The sequence below is a fragment of the Cyprinodon tularosa genome, unplaced genomic scaffold (assembly GCF_016077235.1).
Source record: "Cyprinodon tularosa strain WSP-4 unplaced genomic scaffold, ASM1607723v1 ctg56, whole genome shotgun sequence".
Taxonomy (NCBI): Eukaryota; Metazoa; Chordata; class Actinopteri; order Cyprinodontiformes; family Cyprinodontidae; genus Cyprinodon; species Cyprinodon tularosa.
Genome location: NW_024039296.1, coordinates 776,761 through 803,756, shown reverse-complemented (window position 1 = coordinate 803,756; position 26,996 = coordinate 776,761). Strand labels below are relative to the sequence as shown.

The following is a 26,996-nucleotide window of genomic DNA, read 5'->3' as shown; positions in this document are numbered from 1 at the left end:
TGAATATATAAGAAAACAATAACAATCTCAAATAACAAGTCAATAACAAATATTTCAATACAAGAAGAAATATCACAACTCCTGCTTTTGAAAAATACAATTAAATACACATGCTGGAACAAAGTGTAAAATAAAATAAAATCAATAAAAATAAATAAAATAATAATAGTAGTTAAAATAAATTAATCAGTGGGGACTACCAACTGAAAATCTTCAATTAACTCAAACAATTTAATTGCATTTAAAATCTGAAAAGGGAAAGTTCATTTTTGAGAGCAGAGATTGAGAGGGAGCATTTTGCATAGCGACATTTATGGATATAATACTTTGTTACAATTATTAGAATATTGATTAAAAATTCCAATTTTTTTTCTTTAATGGATAAACCGAATTGAATGTTTTGCCAGGAAATATAATCTAAATTTATTGTTTTAGAAGACAGAAAGTTTCGAAGTTGATCCCATAAGTTTAATACTTCTTTACATTCATAAAAAAGATGTTTAGTTGTTTCCAATTGAGTTGTACAAAAGCCACAATTCTCAACATTAAACTTAAATCTCTCTCAAATTTTGGTTATTCATAAAGCATTGTTTTTATTTTAACATAACACACACAAAAAAAAAAATAGAATAGAATAGGTGGAACTAGGTAGGTGGCGGTATGCACCTGTTAGCTGTTTGCAATCCGCCATTCAACATTGAAGAAGAAGAAGAACGTCAAATCCGGTGGACTCAATTTCCCATGAGCACTAGCAACCAAAATCACAAGATCAATCATGGGACGTTGCAGCCATAGTTTCTAACAGTGTTTTGACTTTGTTTGGGGATCTGATCTGGAAACATGGCAGTAGAAACCATCGCACCTGATTGGGAGTTTGACCGTTTTGACGACGGTTCTCAGAGTAAGTTCATCATGCTGTAAAGCAGCTAACTGTTGCCAACTGTTTACTTCCAACGTTAGCTCCTGCTGTTAGCCAAATGCTAAGCCACTGGGCACCCACCACATACTATCCCTACATTAGTCAAAATAGGGACATTGTACATATGTGCATTAAAAATGGTGGTTGGTTTGAGTAAACGTAATGCTGAGGCGTGAAGCAGGCTGTCATAAGGGAAGACAAACCAGCTACGGTGCGAATGCTAACCATCATTGACAGCTAATATAGTTTGACGGTTTGTTCACTGTGAATGACCATGAAACTGTGTCAATTATAGTAATGCATACATGGTTTCTTTGTGCTTTTGTCTATGTTAACCTTGAAGTATCCACGTTGTCTCTGCTAACGCCAAGTGAAAGTGGTTTATTGACCTGTAGTCACTCAGGCAACTAGTTTATTTTATTTATTGACTGGAGCTGGTTTTGTGTTTTGATCAATTTGGGCGACAATCTTTATCAAAACTATGCACTATTGTGGCAAAAAAGAAGTTCTGCACTATCAATGCAAGGGAAATAGTAATGTATATATAATATAACCATTTCTATTACATAGATATAGAAATGTAATCTCCCAGCAACACACAAAAGAAGAACACATTTATTTGTTAGCCTCTAAAGCAATATTTTTTACATTTTATTTAATGCACTGATTATTTTCTCATGCAATAGAAATACACACAGAAGTTCAGTTGAAGAACTACAGCAGATTTCTGGAGGAATACACCTCCCAGCTGAGGGGAATTGAAGAGGCTCTGGATGATTCTATAGGAGATGTGTGGGACTTCACTCTGGACCCCATCGCTCTAAAGGTAGGAAAACAATACAAAGCTGTAAACATTAAAACCATAGCTGTACTTCCACCTTAAAATTCTGACACTAAACTTTTATTCTTTCCAGCTTCTCCCTGACGAGCAGACTTCGTTATTAGAGTTAATTAAAACAGACAATAAGGTAAAAGAATAACTAAATATATAAATTCAAATATATGTCTACATATTTATACTATATGTGTATTAGGGGTGGAACGGTTCACAAAATCCACGGTTCGGTTCGGTTCACGGTTTCGTGGTCACAGTTTTCGGTTCGGTCTATGTTGATTGTTACACTGAAATCCCATAAAAATTAATGAAAAAATCCCCCAAAAATTAATGAATTGTAATTATTTTTAATGATCCGCGGAAACCCTGGATCATTTCCGTATTTTTTGCTGCTTTGAATTTAATCATCTCGCGCATGCCCTCTACGATCTCCAAGGAACTCAGAGGGGAGCGGACGGGAGCCACAGTATAAACAAATAAACAAAACTTGTTGCACAATGCTCGCACACTGTTGCACTTTTATCCACAACTTTCTTTCCGCCGTCATCTTAGGTCACTCTAAATGCAAAGCGGTCTCATACAGCACTATAAAGTGCTGCTGGCGCGTCTTCCAGCTCCTGTTCTTTCCCACTCGCCATACCCACACAATTCTCCACAACAACTGATTTTTTTCTGCTACACCCGGCTACGCTGCTTCGCTTCTTCTTCTTGTTTACTACTGGTGGTTGGCTTTGGTCGCAGTACCGCCACCTTCTGCTCTGGAGTGTACACGCTTCGCCTATGAGAAAAAGGAGCAGCGCATGAACCGGAAGCAACACCCGCGAATCGAACCGAGACAGTCGAACCGAACGGTTCGGACGGTTTTAATAAACCGTTCCATCCTTAATGTGTATATATATGATGTACTATAGTTAAAAAAAAAATGTCTGATCTGTGTCACATACAGGTTTTAAACAAAGTTATTACTGTTTATGCTGCTCTCTGTAGTGAAGTAAAAAAGCTCAAGTATGAGGTGAGTTCTGTGCTTTTGCTAGATTAGTTTATGTGTTTGCTTTCTAAAACACAATTTTTTTTTTTCTTTTTCCTAGGCAGAAACCAAGTTCTACAATGGATTATTGTTTTATGGAGAGGGAGGTAGAGTATCGGCTCCTACTGTATGTAGTAAACATCCATTTGATATGACAGGTGAAAATAAAACATCTGTTGTTTTGTTTTTCCAGTGTGTGAAACTGGTGTTGTCGAAGGCGAATCTCAGATTCAAATGGGCCGATTTATTTCGTTCTTGCAGGTGAACTGTAAATCCTTTTTTCTAAAACTTACTTGATTTCTTGATTTTTATATCTCCTTTTTCTGCTCTCAATCTGTAGGAACTGTCCTGCTTTGTTTCCAGATGTTATGAAGTGGTGGTCAGCATCATTCATCAGCAGGCTGCCCTTTACAACAGTAGCAAGTAAGCTCCATATGTCAGATAATAATAAAAATCAATTATCAGATTGACTGAATGAGCCCTTTCCCAAAAAACACCATTGATGAATTGAGTACTAATGTCAGATTATGCAAGGTGAAGTCGCAATTGAACATTTGTATCACTAATGTATCTCACTATGGTGTCATATCACTCAGTAATAGAGCAGGTACATCCTAACATACTGGAGGTTACACTCCTCAATATGGCTGTCCCAGATTTCAGACCTTGTCTATTTGTGGCATGTCTTTCCCTTCGCTCTTTGCCCCTATTTTTGCCAGCTATTAATGAATTAAGATCAATAGTACTGTGTAAGCTAAAAATAAGTAAATGTTTATTTATATAGCACCTTTTACAGACATAGAGGTCACAAAGTGCTTCACAAAATTGAAATACTATTACAATACATTTACAGTCACAAAAGACATGGTCATTAAAACTACCATTAATCTACTGGAATTAAAATGCCTTCTTAAACAAATGGGCTTTCAGTTCACTCTTAAAAATGTCAACAGCATCAAGTAAGTGCAAGAAAAGCGGAAGTTCGTTCCAGAGCAGCTGTGCGACCGCCTGAAAGGAGCGATTTCCCCTGGTCCTGTAACGAGTACTAGGGACCATGAGCAGGTTCTGGTCATGTACTGTATATATAACATGAAGTTTGAAGGAGTATAGTTGTTAATAAACTCTGGACAATCACTCGATAGCTGTAACAGGGTTTCCGCGGATGATTAAAAATCATTAAAATTCATTAAAATATTATTTTTTAAGTTAAGGCCTTAATTGGCATTACAATTCATTAAATATGCTTATTGTGGCACTTAAAATGCTGCATTAAAAACAAAGAAAAGAAAGTGGTAGTGGTAAAAGAGTTGAGGTGTTGTCCTCTTGGTCCACTTCTTTTTTTTTTTTTATGAGCAGGTTATTACTACTGGTAGAACTGTCAAAAAAGCTTTAAAATATGAAAAAAAAAAAAACTTATTTTAGTCTAAGTTCTTCCCAATAATTAATTGTTGGGTTAGAGTTATCTTAAGTTTTTTTTTTTCTTGAAAGAAACTAAACTTCAATACATTTTAACTTGTATTTAATCTTAAAATACCTTCTGAATTATTAAGAGTGAAGGCATTGTATTATCTAGGGCTGTAACTAAAGATTATTTTGCAAATTGATTGGATCTGTCGATCGATTTTATTTATTTTATTTTTATTTTTTTTAAACCAAACATTTGAGGAAAAACGACTTAAGTTCACCAAGGACATCCATTTTTCACTAGCCACATAAAACGCTTCACAACAACTGTCTTCCGTTCACGCCATGAGGGAGTCTTAAACACTTTAAAGGGCATATTACCTATATTTCACCCTTGTCTAGAGGGAGGAGGCAACTGCTCGCTGTCACCCCCACTTTAACTCCCTGCTTAACATTCCAGCATAGAGACTGGTACAAGATTTCTCTAGGATCACTCCTATTAGGCAGAGGAAAGGCACACTCTAATATTTCATCTCTCAAGACTTTTTGCTTAAATAAACCAAGTGAAAATAAAACTTCTCCATTCAAGGACCTCTGGATAGAGCATATTGACAGACGAAAAAACAATTATTTTTCTAAAGCTCCTGTCACACTTTGACGATTTAGACCAGCATATGCCTGAAGAACCAAATAATCTGGCAAAAACGCTAGCCTGCATTGAATAAGTTAGGAGTTACGATACGTGGGGCATAAACTATAAGTAACTTATTTGATCATTGACATACTTTAAGTGTAAGTTCCTCATAAGTCGTGGAGTCTGGCTTATCCAAAACCTCTGAATAACTTGTGCACTGCACTTACAGCCACTGTATAATGGCGTATTGGCAGCCTTTTGGTATAAGAGGGTTGACAGGAGGAAACGGTCTGTACTCCTCCAGACTTCCCCATCATAGGGTGAGTGTGAAGGTGAGTGAGATGGATCCTCCCTGCGTTCACGCCCACGGCCAACCAACTTCCTAGCAGACATGAAGCTGAATCTGCTGCGACTGCAAACCTTCTTTGTTTTTTTCTTTTTATTTATTTATTTATTTTATCCAGCGATAAACAGCAGCTGGGATAATACCGCAATCAAAGAAATCTTTTTATGCAGACTGGGGGCATCCGGGTGCATCGCTGCCCCCCTCAAGACACTGGCTCGTAACATTTCATGGCCATTACGCTGCCATGCATTATACGTAAGTTAGGCTGTCGCTGGACATAAGTTCTGGACTCTTTATGAGTATGCTATGTATACGCCCAAAACTGAAAAAAATACGTGGAAAGTTAAGTGTAGGCCAGCATTTTTGAAGATTCTGGGATATCAGGCTTACACTGGTTAAATCATCAAAGTGTGACAGGGGCTTAAAATCCAAAATGTTTACATTTTTTATATAATTTTGGTATAATTACTGCTCTGAGTGAGGCATACGTCTTAATCAAGCAACAAAAGCAGCAAAATCTGACCCTACAGCTCTGATCCATCTGCCCAATCATCCCACTAGCTCACCACAAGACATGTCTGCTTTAATCCAGTTGAAAACTTTTATATCTCTAATTGAAATATTCAAACTTAAAATATTCTTGCTTGGAACAGAGAACTCTGGGATGTGAGTTTGTGTTAGTTTTGTCTTCTAATAGTAGTAGTAGGATTCCCTGATCACAGCATGTTTGGTGTTCCATTATCAGGAAAATGTGTTTTCTCAGGCTTATACCTCTGGATGTTCGGTCATCGCAGTTTATTAATGAATTTGTTAGTTGTTCCATAAAAAGAAAATGGAAAAACAATCCACTGGACTTTGTTTCAAAGTTTAAAGACATTTCGCTTCCCATCCAGGCAGCTTTTTAAATTCAAAATGGCAGGAAACGTCTTCAAACTTGGAAAGTCCAGTGGATGTTTTTAATTTTCTTTTTTAGAATGACTATGACCTGGATGACTGATTCTTCATCAGCATTTTGTGATCAGATTTGGCACTCAAACGTTAATCTTTCCAGTCGCACATAGATTTATAGAGGAAAGGCTGTATCTCCTGTTATCATTGTGTTTAGCTTATTTGATCGTTTTTTTTTTTTTTGTTTTTTTTTTATATAAATTCCTCTCCTAAAAAATGAGAATGTAAAATGTATTTCTTGCATTTCAGGGGAGCAGCAAAAATCATTGAATCATCTGGTGTCCATTTCCAGGTGGGTTTTTATATTTAAGGAACTTGTTTTTTTTTGTTTTTTTTTCTTCCTTCTTCAGTCAGTTTTAACTCTGCCTGTATTTCTCCATGTGTCTCTCCTGCATTTGTTGTGCAGGTGGTGTATGAGCACCTGGGGGAGCTGTTAGTGGTTCTGATCACGCTCGATGAGATTATGGAAAATCATGGTACCCTAAAAGATCACTGGAAGATGTATAAAAGGTCAATACACACACACACCAACACACACACAACTGTTTGTACATTCCCTGATATTTTGATTATAGTCAGATTTTTCAATTTCTGTGATTTGAGTTTTCTTTCTCTGTCATAAAAGAATAATGTCATGTAAGATCTCTTCATTATTAAAAAAGAATGGATAATTGTTTTAAATAGTAGAAAAAAATAATTTATTTTAGGGAAAATAAGACAGGAACTACATATGTTAGATGCAGGAGAGTAAATGTCAAAAGTCTGGCCTGTGGGCTATTTGTGGCCCTCAGTACTATTTTGTGTGGCTAACTACCATCAATAAGGATTTTGCAAGTTTGGCCCACTAGTAACACCAATTCACGAGTGATGCTTTCTTAAATGTCTTTCAGTTTATAGCTTAGTGGTAGAGCATATGACTGCAGCTCAAGAGCTCTCTGGTTCAACTCCAGATGCCCCCTAATTTCAGTTTAGTGGCTTTGAGTGTATATAACTCAAGTTCCTTCTTAAAAAGAATTTGGGGAATGGTGGTCTAGTGGTTAGGTCATTGCGCTGGAATCTAGAGGTTCTGAGGTCAAGCCTCACTGCCACAGACTCTGGGTCCCTGAGCAAAGACCCTTAACCCCACACTGACCCCGGGCGCCGCAAAACGGCAGCCAACTTGGATGGGTTAAATGCAGAGAGTCAATTTCGCTGCTCTGTACTTGTAACAGTGTAATGACAATACAATTGTAAAAAAAAAAATATGTAAACATTTTGTATTGAAGATAAAAAATAAAAAACTTTTCTGTCTGTCAATATGCTCTATCCAGAGCTCCTCAAGCGAAACAGTTATAGTTTCATCTGGTTTAAAGCTGAAGTCTGTAAGTTTTTAAAAATCACTTTTTGTCATATTGGCTAAAACTGTCCCTATGCCCAGACAGCAGTACATGTGATATGTAACCTGTGAAAAAAACTGCTTCAATTGGTACCGCCTACTGCCTGTATTTCAATCTGGAAAGAATAATTCGGGACAAGTCAAAACAACCAATCACAGAGGAGCGTCTGATGGATTGTCAATCACAGCTCACACACGCTGAACCACCCCCCCCTTCTGGTCGCATGCGGTAGCCACGCAGATGCTGTGAGAGGGGTGGAGCTTGGAGGTGGGGCATGAGTGAAGCAGAGAGGGTGGGGGAGTGGCGTGAACGTGAAACCTGTTTTTCTTCAAATTTTCAGTCGAAGTCTGCTCTCTCCTCAATGTTACAGACTGCAGCTTTAATTCTATAAAAAGTCTTCTTTAAGGAAATTTTTGCTATCAGATTATTAATGGATTAAAAAAACAACAACAGATATATCAATTTCAAATGTAATCATTAGTTGCAGCTAGGGCTGCAACAACGAATCGATAAAATCGATAAAAATCGACTTTTAAAAGCGTTTGCAACGAATTTCATCGTCGATTAGTTGTGTCGCGCGATTAATGCATCATCCGCCGCCGTCGTCATCTCTGCCAAAAGAAAAGAAAAAAATACGGCAGAGTGAGCCAGTGCCGCAGGTGCAGTGTTGCCAACTCAGCGACTTTGTCACTATATTTAGCGACTTTTCAGACCCCTCCAGCGACTATTTTTCAAAAAACAACTAGCGACAAATCTGGCGACTTTTTACGGTGTCACTGGCGGCTTTTGGAGACTCTTACGTGAAAGCATGTATCGTTCCTTCTCTTGTCCTCCAGCGGCAGCTGCTGCCGTGGGGCGCCCCCCCCATCCCAACCCCGTTCTCCCGCAGGAGTCCCTCTCAGCGCTGCAGTCAGAGCCGCAGGATGTTTACCCTCAGCGTCCAGACTGCAAATGAAGCGCGCATGCGCCGGGATTGACGGCGCAAATTGATCACAATAATTAGAATAGCCTGTGCTTTGTAAAGCGAAAAAAGTCGTAACATGCAACTTTTGTAAAAACAAATTGACATGGCACGGAAGCACCACTGTTATGACGCAGCACCTGAAAAGAAAACACGTTGGAGCCTTCGATGGCAGTGAAGAGAGCTGATCAGCAGGGTGAGCGACCATGTTTGTTTCGTTTTAAAGAGGGGAAACGTAACGTTAGTTTCTCAGGTAGCTCATCTGATGCTTTCCTTACCGTGTTAGTAGGTTACAGAGAGTGATAAGGTTGGCTACTTATTTTACCTTAATTTCATTTGAATTAGCTTAAGCAGCGTTTATATTTTCTTTATAAATAAATTAACTTGCAAATTATGAGGGCAAGGCTTTAAAAGTTTAAATCTTCTGGCAAAGATAAAGTAAAGAAGATCCTGTATTTTATGAAAGTAAAGCAGAATAAAATCCAGCAAGATCAGTAATATGTCAATTAATTATATGCCACATTCCCAGGTAAATATCTGTCTTTGGAGGATGTGTTTTTTAGCACCCCTAGTTCTCTCATTTTTATTCCAAATACAATTTATCATTTGAATCACAGGGCTATTTTTATCTCTATGGTTCAGTATTTTCTCAAGTAGCAACTTTAACTGCTATACTTTTGTCGTGTCTTTTCCTTCTTAATGACTTGAAAATTGAAACTAAGTTTTATAAAAATTCAAAGTTCTCAAAAGGCAGAAAAAGTCTTCAACCAAAAATGTAAAAAACAGGCAGAAGTCACGGATTTCCAAGTCCAGAGTGTTTTATTGCAAAACACAGCATCCACACTGAGCTGTTCTCCGGAAAACAACTGACTATACAATGAAACAGCTTCCCTTTTATACATTTCAGGCTATTGGGGCTCCTCCCCCAAGCTCCTCCTTTCTTTTCATCATTTTAGATGCATTTTCTTCAGTTAAGTTTAATTAATTTTATTCTACCGGTGGAAAGTCCTTTTCAAAACACATTTTTATATATTTAATCAACAAACACTTTATTACATGTCATGATTATTTTTCTTATAAGTCATAATAACATATGTCGCTATTAAATCAACAACCATTATTTTTCAGTTATTATTATTTCAAAACACAGTTTTCAGTTCAGTTGTTATTATTTTAAAACAAAGTTTTCATTCAGTGATTCATGATTGCAACTTTTCACATTGAACTAGGGTGCTTAAAGTTTCAGTAAACCATCACATTGATGGTACTTAGTACTGCTCAGGGTGTGTGTGTGTTAAACCAACAACTCCCTTTCACAATTTTGTTTAACTAAGCTGTGTACATCTGCACTAATGCTCCTCAAACAGGCCTTATTCTGACTCTTCTGCCGCTTCTGAGGCCTAAATGATCTCAGCCATCTGCCTTTTTGACGCTGTGCTCAGAACATTATTGATCCCAGCCATCTGCCTTTTTGACGCTATGCTCAGAATTCTGTCCTTCCTTAGAAACCTACCTCTGCAAAGCTGCGCTTTAGGATTATTCATTAACAGCCTACTCCTGCAAAGGTGCACTTAAAAATCTTTCTACTCAATTAATCAGCCTTATCTGTAAAGCTGTACTGCAGGTCTCACAGCTCAGACTTTTCCATGCTAAGGCACAAATGGTTAGACCTTTAAACCAAGCCCTTTATTCAATGTAAAAGATGACATGTAGATAACTTTAATCGCATAACTTTAATCATTGGTGCACACTAATTCTCTACACTTTCCTGTCTTAAAAGGCACAATTCTTCTAGTCATTTGTTGAAATGGGGGGACCTATTGTTTGAGCCCCTTAGGGGCTTTTAAAAACAAAAATGCCTGTCTTTTTTTTGCGTTTTATGAAACAAAGTACCCTATATTTTGTGGATGTACAGCTACATTTCTCATGTAAGTTTGCATAGTTTTAACACAAACATTTATTTTTCATATAGCACCAGTACAGTTAATGAGAAACCTGTACTTGTGTGCTTGTTTGTTCTGTCTAAAATGTTTATTTTGGAATAAAGAGGTTAATATAAAAAATATTTTTTGTCCGATTCATCGATTAATCGAAAAAATAATCGGCCGATTCATCGATTTTTAAAATTTTTATTTTATTTTTATTTATCCTTTATTTAACCAGGTAATACCCATTGAGATTAAAAATATCTTTTGCAAGGGAGACCTGGCCAAGATAGGCATCAAAATTACATCACATCATTACATACGTACAAGACACACACATAAAAGCCAAATATGCACTTACAGTAAAATTTCAATTAAAACATTGACATGTGAAAACATCTAATTCTCAGCTTAAAAGTATTCAAAGGAACCAATTTACTAAGTTTCATGTTATTTTGCAGCAAATTCCATGTAAAGGGAGCAGAGTAAGCAAAGGCCTTTTTACCCAGCTCAGTACTGACACGTGGCACAGAAAACAAGACAACAAAATAATCGTTAGTTGCAGCCCTAGTTTATAATCAAGCTTTTTTTGTTTGTTTGTTTTTGTTATGCAAAAACCTTTGCAAAGATCAAGCTACATACCAAAGTGGCAACACCAGCCTAACAATGCTATCTGACTCACAGCAGACACATTTACATCTGTAAGCTCCTCCCTGATATTACCCAGATCCTCTGTTGTCCCAGCTCCATACTGAGGGAGGATAATTCTCATTGCTGTAAAACAGTCGGCAATAAAAACCCACCTTAAGGGGCCTACTGAGGCCCCCCCCAAAGGGCAATAAAACACATGGGATCACATTCCATTCATTTCCTCACACATCCTGTTGTTAAGAATATCAAATCATTCAGTATCTAAGTAAGCTAATATGTCTATATGAAGTTAAATGCATTCACTTGAGATGTTTAAAGCTATGGTAGCAACGTTGCCTTGATTTAACGTATTTATCATGAACATATGTATAGGTTATTAAAGTCTGTTCATCACAACCCCGGAAAATTTTCCATCTCTGAAGAAAAACTGAAACCATTTGAGAAGCTCCTGTTGAAGCTGGAGGGGCAGCTGCTGGATGGCATGATACTTCAGGTGGTTTTTTTACTTTGTACCAGCAGATCACTGCTTTCACTACAGAAAGCTCCGCTGAGCAACAGTAACATGAGCGTCTTTGACAGGCATGTGTGGAGCAGAGGTTCGATGACCCAGCTGAGGGGGTGACTGTCTCCAAAAACGGCGCCTTTGCCGAGGAGTTCGCCTTCAACATTCGCTCCATATTTACTAATGTGGAGTCAAAGATTGGTCAGTTTCTCTGAGGATACACTGTTCTGTCTCACCCAGCTCTTTAGTTTTAATCACGTTTTTGTTTCTTTTTTTAGGTGAACCTTCTGAAATTGACCAGAGAGATAAGTACGCTGCGGTCTGTGGCCTCTTTGTCCTACACTTTCACATTTTTAGAAGCGTTGACAAGAAACTCTTCAAATCGTTGCTTGATGTCTGTAAAAAGGTAAAGACATTCTTAATTTATTCATCATTCTTATCTTAAATCTTCATCTCACATATCTTTTTTTCTTGTAGGTCCCTGCTGTCACTCTGATTGCAAATATCATCTGGTTCCCCGATACCTTCCTCACCACTAAAGTCCCGGCTGCTGCCAAACTGATGGACAAGAAAAGCCTGCAGGCGATCAAAACACAGAGAGACGCCTACCTGCAGCAAAGGGCCCAGACTTTAACAAAGTGAGGATCATTAAAAATAATTTATAATAAAAAGCAGGAGAACAGCAGTAATCTCATATGTATCTATCATTTGCTTCAGGGACGTCCAGTCGTACTACGTTTTTGTAACTTCGTGGATGATGAAGATGGAGTCCATCCTGTCCAAAGAGCATAAGAGTGACAAGATGGCAGAGGACCTCAACAGCAGATGTAATGTGTTCTTGCAGGTAAAGCGATAAAAGACCGGCCATGAGGCTATATTTGAGAATAATTCTTGCTTTGATCCCTTTGAATTTGTGGTGTGTGGTGTGTTTTATCTTATCGGTTGCACCTGAATGCACCATGCACAGTTCATTCAGACCACAGACTCACATTTTCTGCTCATTAGTGGTTTAGTGCAAACAGATTAGGACATGAACTGATTTTCCTCCAGTACAAATGATGCTTATATACAGACTGTTTCTTATCAGTACAATTGGCTACATAAATGATAGCTGTTAAAAGATGCGTTCATTGACATGAAGTTTCAGTTGAGTCCAACCTTCTTTCCAAACTGTAGTTGCATGCGAAGCCTTAAGGCTCCCAGATAGCAGCATTTCCTGATAGCTGGGTGTCCCTTCTCTTTTGTAGGGTGTTTATTTTTAAGCCTGCCTAACAGAACGTATTATTGCAGTTTGTTGACACTGTGATTATTACTGATCTGTAATATTTTAAAAGGGACTGTAAACATTAATGAACATTTCAGTAAATATGTCTGTGTGAGCTATAAAGCTAATTGTTTTTATTTTATTTTAGGGCTGGGTGATATAGAAAAAAAGCTTATCGATAAAAAAAAATGCATATTATTGATCGATATTGATAATTATTGAAAAGATTTGAAACCATATTTTATGTGCAGCTCTGCCTGGACTTTTTTATAATGTTGCTAAATGATTTAATTTTAATAAAAAACATAAACACAGACTTCCAATTAAATATTTATTTAACCAACTTTTTTAACCATAACAGAATTGTTTTAAAGAAAAATAACTTAAAAGACCTGAGTTATGTTATTAAATACTGACAAAGAATAAACTAAAGTGACCTGAAAAGTGACCAAAATAAATATAACAAATAAATAAATAGAATACCCTGTTTGGGTGGGAATAGTACATCACCAGCTTGTGGTAATTAATAGATTGTAGGACTAGGCTACCATGTAAACTCCACTCAACAGGAACAAAAATCCAAATCAACTCACCCTTTAGCCTAGCATTTCTATGGGGTATTTTTTCTCACCCCTATTCTTCTATAGGTGCTGCTGGCACCTCGTTATGGTTCAGCTTAGTTTCCTGCTTTAACCTGAGTTATTACTTTGAAGTTTCTGGCCCCTCAGCATTTTTCTCTCAACTGTTAGAACTACGTGGGAAACTGCCCAGAACTGAATATATATATATATATATATATATATATATATATATATATATATATATATATATATTTTTTTTTTTTTTTTTTTTCCCCCGAATTCCCGAAGATTCCTCGGAGGAGAGCCGCGCCGGGGATTACACAGCTCGTACTCCTGCGGATGTGAGCGGCTGAGATGATATAAAAAAAAAAAGTTGGTTGTGTTATCAGACTTCGTTTTCACTGGTTCCCTACTAATTTTACAGATGACTGTGGTTTGTTTTTTGTCCGACTTGCCATGACCGAAATACTGCCAGACTAGCGAACTACAAAAACCCTTCTTTGGAACAATTTCCTCCGCCTCTCCTTGCTGCGACATCTTCATGTGCTCTGTGTTGTGGTTTGAGAAGGCGGCGCTTTGTGACGGCATGCCTGTGTCCGCGATTGCAATTGGTTGGGAGGAAGCAGTGACTAGCATAAACCTACTTGATAGGCTACAATGAGAAGGAAGGAAAACTGCGTTTCTTTATCGAACTTTTATCGAGCCTCTTTTTTTCTATTGCGCCACACGTCTATCGATCGATATATATTGTTATTGAATTATCCGCCAGCCCTATTTTATTTTAATAATGGCATCTTGTTTTCTCACAGGGCATCCTGTACGCTTACAGCATCAGCACCATCATCAAGACCACCATGAACATGTATATGTCGATGCAGCGGCCCATGACCAAGACGTCTGTCAAAGCACTTTGTCGTTTGGTGGAGTTGCTGAAGGTGTGTTTCTGCAACTTTAACAGTTCAAATTTTCCTTTTGCTTGCTGTAACGTTGGCAGTTTACATCACGTGACTCTCCTCCCAGGCTGTAGAGCACACATTTCACAGGAGGTCGATGGTTGTAGCGGATTCTGTTTCACATATCACTCTCCAGCTCCAGTCTCAGGCCCTCAATGCCATCAACACTGCAAAGGTAAACCCAAACAAAAAAAAAAAACTTGTGTAGTTTGTAAAATGCTGTTGTTGATTCGTTTTTTATTCTTCTTTACTAATTTATGTTTTTATCCAAAAAGAAAAGGGTGATCTCTGATAAAAAGTACAGTGAGCAGCGTCTGGACGTCCTTTCATCCTTGGTGCTTGCAGAAAACGCTTTGAGCGGGCCGAGCACAAAGGAGCGACGCCTCGTGGTATCTCTTGCTCTGTGTGTCGGCACTCAGCTGGTACGTCCAAAGATTGAACCGCAGCACAAACAGAAGTATTGCTGCTTCTTTTATGACCCTTTTCTATTTTCTTATTTTTGGTTACTTTACTTAGAAAACATTCAAAGATGAGGAGCTGCTCCCTCTGCAGGTCCTTCTGAAGAAGCTGGATTTGATCAGTGAGCTTAGTCAAAGGTGAGGTATTCAGTCAGGGTTAAGGAGGAAGGAGAGCGTGAGCATGAGTAGAAATGGTAAACTGCAGTGGCAAGAATGCTGCAAATACATGAATGATGCAAACTCTAAAACAGAACAAAAACAAATGCAACAGAAAAATGCTGCAATCATAGAAAATGGAAATAAAAAAAGGATGAAAGACAAATCCAGAGGAAAGTGCTCTTACTGGAGAAAATGTATAAAAGCAGAAAAAAATGCTGCAAATACCAAAAATGAAAAGTTGGACAATCTATCTTTGTTCATAAAATCAAGTGCGGAAAACCAGTAGTGTGGGTCTGTTGTTTTTAAGAAAACAAATGGCCATAATGCCATATAATGTTGCTAAACAGCAGCATATTTACCCTCTTTTTTTTTTTTCTCTCTAGCGTTTGTTCTATTGCATTTATTTTTGTTTTGCGAGAAGTTTGCACCTCTTTGACACCGTACTAAACCCCATTGTTACCAATACTGGCAATAATAACGGATATGGTTCATGTTTTTCATAGAAACCTTGAAATAAAGGGAAATTAGAAAATAATGGCATCAGAGAACAATAGCCTACTTTAGGCAGAAAAGCGTTTGTTCATTACGTTTATTCTATTTTTGCTAACATACAGCATATATGTCACATAAAGATGCTTCTTGTTGATGTGTATTCAATTTTGATACATGTGTAAAATTTCTTATCTGAACTGCTAAAAGCCAACCAGATTACCAGATCCATTAAAAGCTGCATTTTATTTGTCCTGCTCCGTTTGTTTATTTATTATTTATTTACCATTCATTTTTTAGGGTCAGGATCCAGTGTGACTGTAGTTTCCTTTACTGGCATCGAGCTGTCTTCCCTATCTACCTCGACGATGTGTATGACAATGCTGTAGATGCAGCACGGATGCATGTAAGAAGACTTTATTCCCAAATCATAATGTGATGCTAAAATGTATGGCCAGATTATTTGACTTGTCTTCCTTTGCTTTTTATAATAACCGTTGTCGCTCTGCCCTCCTCCTCCTTGTGTGAGCAGTACATGTTCAGTGCTCTAAGAGACAGCGTGCCATGCATGCTCCACGCTAAACACCTGGGGTCGTGTGACCAACTGCTGGAGTGCTTCGACAAGGAGATCATGGATGTGTTCAATGAGGTGAGGAGCATGAGTGGAAGGAGTTTAAAGGGATCGTTATGGTACTTTATCAAGCTCATCAAAAATATGAGTTGACCTTCTTTTTCTTCTATGAGCCAACGTGAGTTCTATAAACTTGTCAGTAACGAGTGTTGCATGTCCTGGCTTAAATCAGTTGTTCCGATACACATTACTTTGACCTGTTCTTTATATCCAGTGGAATACCAGGCAGGAACAGATCTTTGTCCCTCCATATGGAAACCTTCTCACTTCATTTGGCAACAGCTGCTCTGATTAGGATTGCAGGCATAACATTGTCTTTGTTGGGAATGGATTTATGATCATGGGGCCATTAGAGCTAAAAGGGGTTTAACATTTGCAGTTAAACAAAACATCCATCTTCTGTCACACTTTATCCCTGCTGGGGTCGCATTATTCTCAGGTTACGTGATGTTTATCTGTATTTCAGCTATTCTATTTCATTTTATCTTATCCTCTATTACCATTGCTTATTCTTTCTATTATCTTTATTAGACTCTTGTGAAAGTATTTCTTTGCTGGTGCGAAAAGTGAATGTTCTTCATGTGTATAACTCAAGGTCACTGCCTGAATGAAGACATTTATGTGTATTCCTGTATCATGCTGCAACTTAAAGCTTATTTATACGTAGAAACCAGGTCGTCTGCCTTTGTGTCACAGTGAACACAAAAGTGCCTCGCCCCTTCCACAGACTATATACTTTATATATCCCTTTGCATCTTTTCCTCCTTTTGGCACCTTCCTCTTCTTTTTGACTATAGAGCCAATGTAACGAGTACATTTCTCCACTGTGAGATCAGTAAAGTAAATCCTCATCATCAGAGTGATGGGAGATTATAACTGATGACATCTCCGCCTGCATTCGTTGCGAATAAAAAGTTCTACATCTTCAGCGGTTTATGTACGACGAACGATGAATAGAATATAGTGGATAAATGTCTCACAATAAATATATTTGTGTTATAATGGTCAAATGGTGTGCTTCAAAGTAAAGTAATATGTGCATGGCTTTTTGAAGGTTGAGATAAGATTAGGAGGGATGAAGAGTGGTGTTGGAAAGAATCCAATGGCAGCCCACTTCTTCCCAAAGGGATGGGTTAAATGCAGAGAATTAATTTTGTTGCTCTGTACTTGTTACAATGTAATAACAATATAATTGAATTACATATTAATTATATTAATTATTATATTATATTATTATATTATATATCAACAAAGTCACATGAGACCTAATGGTGATCTGCGTAAGTCTATATAACCACGTGACACCGGGATTCTTTACTATCTTCATGCGCAGGTTTGTGGTGAGCAGTTCTACAGACTTTTTTTCCATTAGCGCAGACCACGCTTCAATATTGGGCATTAATTAAAAAATATCTGCGACAAGCTCACTGCGATACACTGCTACGGGAGGATAACAAGCCCTTTACTCCCCACATATTCCTTTAGGGTTCTGGCATTATCTGTTGTAACTAGGGACTCCCTTTTTCTAATAAATAGCGAGGAAGACAGCAGAGGGGCATCATCCCTGACATGATTTGATAAGTTTGGGTGTTTGAACCTAACAATTTCCTCCTGCTTGCAGCATCTCCTCGATAAGCTGTGTAAGGAGATTGAGAAGGACCTACGTCTGTCTGTCCACACCCACCTGAAGCTGGATGACAGGAACCCTTTTAAAGTCGGCATGAAGGACTTGGCCCACTTCTTCTCTGTCAAACCCATCCGATTCTTCAACCGCTTCATTCACATCAAAGGTGCAGAAAAACTCAGTCCTTTTCAAAAGAATTTAATAAAGATTTCTCTGTGTTCTTGACACTTGTCGGCACATCCCAAAATAGACAACCAGAATCCAATGAACCTGTTTTCTATTAAACATTTCATAAAGCAAAGATAAGACACACGTTTCCATGTTATGTCCTGCTTCCTTCACAGATAGTGATCTTCCATCTATTTCATATCCGTTTGTTTGGCCCAACACAGACACCCACTCTCAATTAAACTCAATTCACACCTTATTCTTAAGCCTTTCTGCAAACCCAAGAAGTGAACCTTTCTTCATTGGGAGGATGGACCTTTAAGTTCCTACAAGGTTGAATACAAGTAAAAGAATCAGAGTCTGAGGGATTCACGTATTTTCTTTATCTGCAAATACTCTGGTAGTTTTGAAGGCCTAGAAAGACCAAAGAAAAGCAAGTTTTGAGAAAGTCCATGGATGTTTTAGAATGTTCTAATTTTAGCTGTAGTGATAGTGTAGTACTTTCAATTCAAAATAACTTATTGATCCTTAAGGGAAATTAAATCTTGTAACTTGAATTTTTGTTAAAGAGATGTTGCTAACTGTAAGCTAAAAGGATCTGTTTTGTCTTCTTTATCAGCTTATTGATCTTTTTTAAACAGAAGAGATGACACTCTCCTCAACAAGCATGGCAGTCTCTCCATCAGTTTATACACCTAACCTTCAAATGTGGGAACAGTGTTGGTTATTCTTCTGTTTCTCAAAATACCTCCCAGGTCCCAACAACAGACAGCACAAACCTGACCTTGCAGGCGTAGAATACAGACCAAATATTTTTAACTGAGTTTTAATAAATGAGAAGAGAAAAGCTACTTTCAAATTTTCCCAAAACAGGATTTGATGTTTGCCTTTTATGCTTCTTTTTTTTTTCTAATCTTTCTTCAGCTTATGTGACCCACTACTTGGATAAAACTTTCTACAACCTGACCACTGTTGCTCTGCATGACTGGGCCACCTACAGTGAGATGAGGAACCTGGCAACGCAGCGCTACGGGCTCACAATGACTGAGGCTCACCTGCCCAGCCAGACACTGGAGCAGGTCAGGGGGGGTTTGTTAGTCATACATGAGGGATGGCAAAGCTCTCAGTGAAATACACCATCAACTGTAACCCATCTGCTCTCATCAGGGTTTGGATGTTCTGGAGATCATGAGAAACATACACGTTTTTGTCTCCCGCTACCTCTATAACCTGAACAACCAGGTATGGTTCAAACAGCCCTGTGGCCTCTGGTCTGCCCACAGCAGCCTCTGAACTCACGTGTCCTTCCAGATCTTCATAGAAAAAGCAAGCAACAACAAGCATCTCAACACAATCAACATCCGTCACGTCGCAAACTCCATCCGGACCCACGGAACGGGCATCATGAACACCACGGTGAGTTTTCCTCCACATGTTGGTCTGAACTTTGATTTAACTGGAATCAATAAAGATGTTTGCGTCTGTTGTTTTATCCTCTCAGGTTAATTTCACCTACCAGTTCCTGCGGAAAAAGTTCTACATCTTCAGCCAGTTTATGTATGACGAACACATCAAGTCCCGACTCATTAAGGACATTCGCTTTTTCAGGGAAATAAAGGATCAGTCGGACCATAAGGTATTTTTTCTTTTTTTTTCTCTGGCAGTAAGTTTAAAAACAGAGTAGATCTTTCAGGAATGTTCAGTTTGGTGTTTCTATTGTCTGTTTTTAACAGAACTCTTTACACATATTTTCCAAACATGGATTGTCTCGCTAGCAATCAGCATTTAGCTCCCTTCCCACTGTCAAAAGCTGGGTCTAACCCCTAGCTGGAAAGCTACGTGGCCTCTGTCCCCCCCGCCGCTGCATGTCTGGTGATACCATCATGCAGGGTTAGTGCTGATGATGTCACCTGTCTGACATAAATCACTAAATGTAACAAAGGAGAGCAGCATGTAAGGAAGCCAGAGCGTAGTCAGTATTCTTTATTATTTTGCTCTTTTATCCATCTAAATCCCTTTCACCAGCAATCTGCCGTGTTTATTGAATGTAAACAGAGTTGTTTCGGCTTGTTAGATCAGAAGCGAATGGTCGCGATGTGTTGATGTCCATACGTTGCGTTCAATATTGTCACGTAATTTATGCCAATCAGGCACGAGGTAATTTTTAACACGGGTCACTTGCCAAGTCGTTTGACCAGGGTAGACACGAGTTGAAACAGGTTGGAAACAGTGGGAAAGGGGTATTATTTGTAAAAAAAAAAATATGTTAAAAGTATGAAGTGTATTTGTAATTAGGCCTTCTGGGTTTGTAGAGCCACGTTCTGTATCTCGGCCTGCATTGCATATCTGAACACTAAAATCTTTGCAATTCTTTGCAAATGAACTTAATTACAGTCAAACTGGATCTAAGTCTTCTCAAAGACCTTCAACCGGATTAGAGTCCTGCTTTAAACTGGATCATTCTAACCCGCCGTTCTATTTTAGCTTAGACTGCATCATTAGTTCTCCACCACTGTTTTACAGGTTTTCTTCCACAGTTTTATTGCATTTGACATAATTGATCTTTCCCTAAACTCGGATCAGTTTCACTCTCCCTGCTGAATAAAAACATCCCCTCAGCCTCATGCTGCTGACCTCATGCTTCACCAAGGAGAGGGTACATTGGGGTTGATGTACAGGCTAAGATTCCCACAGCTTATCGCGTTTTTGCCTGTTTGCTAAAGAAAATTATGTGTTGAGCTCATCATGAGAACCTTTTAAAGGTTGTTTATAAAACTAAGGGATCAGTTCATATTCTGCAATATTTTAAATAGTTCCAATAAGATCCACAAGTTTGACTGTCCCTAATTACTTATTTAAATGCACCCTGTAGTAAATTAGTCATCTTCAAAACACACTGAGCGGTACTGGGTACAGACAATGTGATGGTTTACTGGGACTTTAAGCACCAGGGTTTTGCTGACCTAGTTTGATGTGAATGTTATGATCATAAGTCACTGGATGAAAACTTTGTTCTGAAACATTAATGACTAAGACTATGATGTGTTTTTGATTTAATGGCAATATATGTCATCATGACCTGTAACAAAGGTTTTTAATTAAATATATAAAAAATATGTTTTGAAAGGGACTCTCCCCCGGTAGGATAAAAATAATTGGACTTAACCGAAGAAAAAACACTTAAAATGATGTAAAGAAATTATGGGCTTGGGGGAGGAGCCCACCAGCCCCCTGAGTGTATAAAAGAGAAGCATTTTCAACATCTTGTCAGTTGTTCACCGGTGATCAGCTCATGTGGTTGCTTTGTATTTTGCAATAAAACCGCGTTGGACCTGGACGCAGCTGCTTCTGCCTATTTTTTGATCATTGTTTTGAGACTATTCTACAGCTTTTAAGGACTTTGAATTTTTATAAAACTTAGCACCAATTTTAAGCCGTTAAGAAGACAGTTTCCACAACAACCCCACACTTTTTTGTTTTTCATTAATAAATACCTTTACTTTTCACCTCTTGTTTATGATTATTTTAACACAATCAAAATGTAAACTAGTAGTTGTTTGTTGTATGCTGCAGTATCCTTTTGAGCGTGCAGAGAAGTTTAACCGTGGCATCAGAAAGCTCGGCCTCACCCCTGATGGACAGAGCTACCTGGATCAGTTCAGACAGCTCATCAGTCAGATCGGTGAGGAGTTTCTCATCACATTAAAAGTCAGACTTCCATCAGGTTAAGGCAGTGCCCTTTTAACTCATTTTCTCTCAGGCAACGCTATGGGCTACGTGCGTATGATCCGTTCCGGAGGCCTTCACTGCTGCAGCAGTGCGATCAGGTAAAAAAAAAAAAAAAAGAAAAGAAAAGGGTATTTTACACACCCAATTTTTTTAAAGAAGATGTTTTTTCTATTTTACTGAATCGTTGTTTCTGGATCATTTCCAGATTTGTACCAGACCTGGAAGATATAGTCAACTTTGAAGAGCTAGTGAAGGAGGAAGGACTATCGGAGGAAACCCAGAGATCTGCCTGGTAGAAACTTAAAACACTTCCAGATTTCCCCAAAACAACCGCTAGGCAGTGGCAGCTGGTGGATTTTTCTCCACGGGGGGCTATAAATTCAAAATAGATGTATACCAAAAACCAATCAAAGATATACTAAGTTATCACACCAGAATATTTATATGAATGCCAACAACAAAATACAACATTATAAAAAGACTTCATAAAAACAAAAAACATAATGTACAGGTTTTTTGCACATAAATGTTGCCATTCTAAGGCTTTGTGAAGGCAAATCAGTGTTGCATGGTCCAATATGGTGTCACAAACCTTAAAATATAATGTACCAGTATAATAATGGAGAATTAGTCAGCTTTATATTTTTTTTATATATAAAAACTATTTTCTGAGAATGTGCTTATTTAGGAGCAACTATGCATATTAACAAACATCTAGAATAAGTATACTATATCATATTATTTTCCATGATTAACATGGAAAATAATATGATGTTGTATACAGATATCCTGATGTTTGAAAAAGGAGGCAGGCAGTCAAGGCAGCAGAATAAAGCGAATAAAGTAGTGCCTCGCTGCATGCAGTTCGCCAAGCCTTGTAGATAAAGAAGGTCCTGGAAAAAGACAGCGTACCGTCTCTATCTGTCTTTGTATTCCTGATTAATTTTGATGTTCGACTGATCAGGTCCAAACGCTTTCACCTCCAGCTTCTCCTGCCAAGTTTGCTTCCCTGCCGCCACTCGGCCTGTCAGTCACCCACAACAACTGGGACGACAGTTCCTGTCAGATGGCAGAGCTTGGGGTACAGGAGAGCTTCGCCCTCGAGCTCTTCTATCTTTTTTTCAGAGGAGCTGATGACGATGTACAACTTTTAATCAGAGTCTATGGCCATAGATTTGTGCGCCATCACCGATCCGACGAAAAATTAAATGACACTTTACTTGTCATTAAAGATTAAATATTTATCTTGCACATCTAAAAAATACATTGTTTTATATTTTTGAAATATTTTAATTTTATAATAAACCAAGGTCATTAGGTGGCTGGGGCAGCACCCTAGCGCCCTCTATTGGCCAGCCGTCACTGCCGTTAGGTGTTGTAAAGGAAACCTCTGTATTTACACCTTGAAGCTTTCTCTCTTTGGCGCTTTTCCTGAGAATAGATCACTGCTGACAAACTCTTTAAATAACACTTCATAATGTATATGCATTAAATAACCATGAGACAGGACAACAGATTTTGACAGTGTTGTGGAGTTTTTCAATTGTCAAGGAGTCAGAAAGACGAGATTGATTTTTTCTTTTGTTGAAACAATGTCTAAGTTTTTTCAAACAGAGTTCAAAAGCACATGGTCTGAGAGTCCATGAACATGTACATCAGATATCAGATTGGATAACAATTAAAACTCACACACAAACTTGGGCGGAACCATGGGCAGGAAACAGGTTTGGATACAATCAACAGAGCAAGGGGTCCTTCCAGACTGTTAGGAGCTCCTTGAGCAATAAAACCTCACCTCCCTAATGATAGTAAATTCTACAACTGGGAAGCTGAGATGAAGGGAGTTGCTGATAAGGGATCAGGTCATCTGAGGGTCAGTGTACTTTAAGCAAATAGTTTTACTCAGTGAAACTCTATCTATTTAACTCTTTTTACAATCTCTATATATTCAGTTCGGCCCCTCCAACTATAAGCTATATCAAAAAGGAAAGTTTTAAGCCTACCCTCAAAAATAGACAGGGTGTCTGCCTCACAGACTAAAACTAGTAGTTGGTTCCACAGGAGAGGAGCCTGATGACTAAAAGATCTGCCTCCCATTCTACTTTTAGAAATTCTAGGAACCACTAGTAAACCTGCAGATTGAGAGCGAAGTGCTCTGTTAGGGACATGAGAAACAATCATATCTTGATATAAGATGAAGATTGGCAATTTAAGGCTTTATATGTGAGAAGGAGGATTTTAAATTCTATTCTGGATTTAACAGGAAGCCAATGAAGAGAAGCTAAAATAGGAGAGACATGATCTCTCTTTTTAATTTTCATCAGAACTCTGGGTGCAGCATTTTGGATCAGCTGAATTATTTTAGCTACAGTTTGTGGACTTCCTGATAGTAAAGAATTACAGTAGTCCAGCCTTGAGGTAACAAATGCATGGACTAGTTTCTCAGCATCAACCCTGGACAGGGTATTTCTCATTTTTGCAATATTCCTCAGATGAAAGAAGGAAATTCTAAAAATTTAAATGACAGGTCCTGATCAAGAACAACACAAAGATTTTTTACTTTATTATCTGAAATCAGTTTAATCCCATCCAAATTAAGTGACTGACTAATCAGCTTCTTTTTCAAAGACTCTGGTCCAAAGACTACCAACCGGATTTGAATCTCGTGAAGTGGCCCCAAATCATAGGTCAAGAAGCATTTTATACAACATCAGTGTGCCACATCATTACACCATACAAGTTTGCAGATGAGGAGACACCCATGGCTCCAGCCTTATCAAAATATTCCACTTTGTTCTTAGATCAAGGACACCGCGCTCATTCCATTCCCAAATCTTTGCCATGTGCATAATGAAGATGATAACTGCATATCCAGAAAGAGGAACTGTCCTAATTAGATAAACTACTTGGGAAAATTTTAGTTGACACGCAATAGCCAGTTAATATTGGGGGTTAACAGACTCACACGTCATCAATAATAATAATAATCCTAAAAGTTTAATTCCTTAGTTTGTCTGCAGGGGGCAGCATATCCATTAAAATTAACAGCGCATCACTTAATAGACATTGTGTGTTATTCCCAGCGTCCTGGATTCAGTGTTGAGCGATCTGACCAGTAACTCTGCTGAGGGGACAGAATACTTCAAGAAGCTGGTGTCCGTTTTTGCCCCCGAGTTCCGTAGTGCAAAGAATATGCACCTGAGGAACTTCTACATGATTGTACCTCCTCTGGTCAGTGCTGCAGGATTTTGTTTCTCGAAATGTTTCATCTCTCAACAAAAACCCAAACTAAACCCCTCAAATCTCTCTTACAGACTGTGAATTTCGTGGAGCACTCAATCAGTTGTAAAGAAAAGCTCAACAAGAAAAACAAAACTGGAGCAGCTTTTACAGACGACGGCTTTGCAATGGGTCAGCACTATTGGAGAGAAACAGAATCATGGCAGTCGTTTTTTTTATGTCGGCTCCTGACCTTTGCCTCTTTCCTCTCAGGTGTTGCATACATTCTCAAGCTGCTGGACCAGTACCTGGAGTTCGACTCTCTGCACTGGTTCCAAGCGGTCCGGGATAAGTACAGAAAAGAGCTGAGTGCGGTGGTGAAGGAACAGACCGTACAGTCCGCTGGTCAGGATGAGAAGTTGGTTCAGACGATGAATCTCACCCAGAAGAGGCTGGATGTCTACCTGCAGGTGTGGAGCTCAAACACTTTTTAGAAATGCCCGCAATACCTCTCAGAGGTAACAGAATAGGAATTAATTGTGAAATAGAACAAAAAAGTATTTTGTTTTTGTTTTTTTTATTTTACAAATGAAAAGTTGAAGAGGAGGGGCTTACAGTACCCTGGTGGATCTAAAGGAAATGTTGCTTAACCAATTTCCACCAGAAGTTGCTGATTACCAATCTTTAGGAATAAACGGCTCCATTCATTGGTGGCCTTTGGCTTCTTAGAGAAAGTTGGGGAACAAAGTAGTTTTTTTTTTTTCAATCAAAGATATGAACAGCTGCCTAACAAGAAGGGAGAAGATAATAGATTTCAGGAGGAACAGATTAAACACATTGCCCTCGTCAGAAAGGAAGTGTATTATAAATACCTGGATGTTTTTCTGGAGATGAGATGGGACAGAGCAGAATGTTTTTCCTAAAGGAGCTTGGCTCTGAGATGTTACACATCTTCGTTAAGTCTGTTGTGGAGTCTGATTTCTTCTGCTGGGGTAACGGCATCAGAGCAAGTGACTTGAGGAAGCTCAACAAGCCGATAAACAAGGCCGACTCTGTTCTAGGAACTCCTCTAGAACCTCTGGAGATGATCTCACAAAGAACTCATAAAATTAAAGTCTAGGTATTTTAAACGGTGTGTTCAGTCAAAAGTTTCTTCAGATCCTCTGCAAGACCGACCACTACAGAAGATCATCCTGCCTACAGCTAACGACATCTACAATAACTAAACTAATAATAATAAAGTATGTTTTTACATAATTGAAGTGTTGTAGTTGTTCCCTTTGATGAAACATGGCGGTGGCCTTGTCATGGTAGGGGAACACTTCAACAGGGACTGAGTAGCTGGTCGGAGTGAATAAGCTTAATACATCCATGTATCCTGTTTTATTGGTGTGAAATAAAATCAATTTCAGTTCTTTAATGAGAAAAGGTAAAGTAAGCCTCTAATAAAACATGTAATACTTGCATTTATTTTACTGTTATCTTGTTGTTACAGGAGTTCGAGCTACTTTACTTCTCATTAAGCAGCGCAAGGATCTTCTTCAGAGCGGACCAAACAGCAGCAGAGGAAACCCAGGAGAAGAAAGGTAAAGGTTAGTCCACTGCTCAGGTTAAACCACAGCCAGCCGCTGTACTGGGCTCTCTGTAAATAACCTTTTAGATGGAAAGCTAAATTTACTCTGGTATTTTCTTCTTAAGATGAACCGGGGAAAGAAGGAACTTCACCAGAAGGATCAATGGCTGCTGACTCTTCAAAGTGAGCTTCATGTGAAACCAGAGCTTGTTTTTTTTTATTACTCTGTAGAGAAACTATCTTGAAGACAGAAAATGAGGCGGACCCACCTGATGTCAGTTTGTGGATAAAAGACTATAAAAACTAGGAATGTTTTTATTTCCCATGGTCAACTTAAAGACTGTACCTCCAGGAAATGTCTCTTCATATTCCTTTTTTTTAACATCCAGTAATGTATAGTTTGTTTTTACAAGCACCTTCTTCTTGTACTAATTTAAAATGTTTTTTTTTTCTTAAATCTTTCACCCAAGTTTTCATAATGAGTTCGAAATGTTTTTTCTTCATTGAGCATTTGTACAAAAGAATCATCTGTGCCTTTGTAGAGTTGATTTGTTTACAAGCAGCGGTTTCCAAACTCTGGGGTAGCTGTCAATTTTCTTTGTCGAAAATTGCAATTCTTT

At 38.3% G+C, this 26,996-nt stretch overlaps 1 protein-coding gene across 2 annotated transcripts; it reads left to right on the top strand.

Annotated features, from left to right (window-relative positions):
- The first annotated feature begins 732 nt into the window (after positions 1-732).
- washc4 (WASH complex subunit 4) lies at positions 733-26,967 on the top strand. 2 transcript variants are annotated; one of them, XM_038305492.1, is made up of 33 exons: positions 733-901; positions 1,606-1,745; positions 1,834-1,887; positions 2,701-2,766; positions 2,843-2,888; positions 2,975-3,042; positions 3,122-3,204; positions 6,363-6,405; positions 6,520-6,623; positions 11,399-11,519; positions 11,606-11,729; positions 11,807-11,934; positions 12,006-12,166; positions 12,246-12,372; positions 14,183-14,308; positions 14,394-14,501; positions 14,602-14,748; positions 14,843-14,922; positions 15,733-15,838; positions 15,965-16,081; positions 17,685-17,853; positions 18,780-18,934; positions 19,023-19,097; positions 19,167-19,271; positions 19,357-19,491; positions 21,429-21,537; positions 21,616-21,682; positions 21,790-21,876; positions 24,668-24,815; positions 24,899-24,995; positions 25,077-25,273; positions 26,299-26,389; positions 26,502-26,967. In XM_038305492.1, the coding sequence occupies exons 1-33, from the start codon at positions 841-843 to the stop codon at positions 26,561-26,563; spliced, it is 3,507 nt and encodes a 1,168-aa protein (XP_038161420.1). In that variant the 5' UTR covers positions 733-840; the 3' UTR covers positions 26,564-26,967. The 2 variants fall into 2 exon arrangements, with proteins under 2 accessions (XP_038161420.1, XP_038161419.1); XM_038305491.1 differs by having other exon boundaries at positions 26,299-26,395.
- Positions 26,968-26,996: the final 29 nt, after the last annotated feature.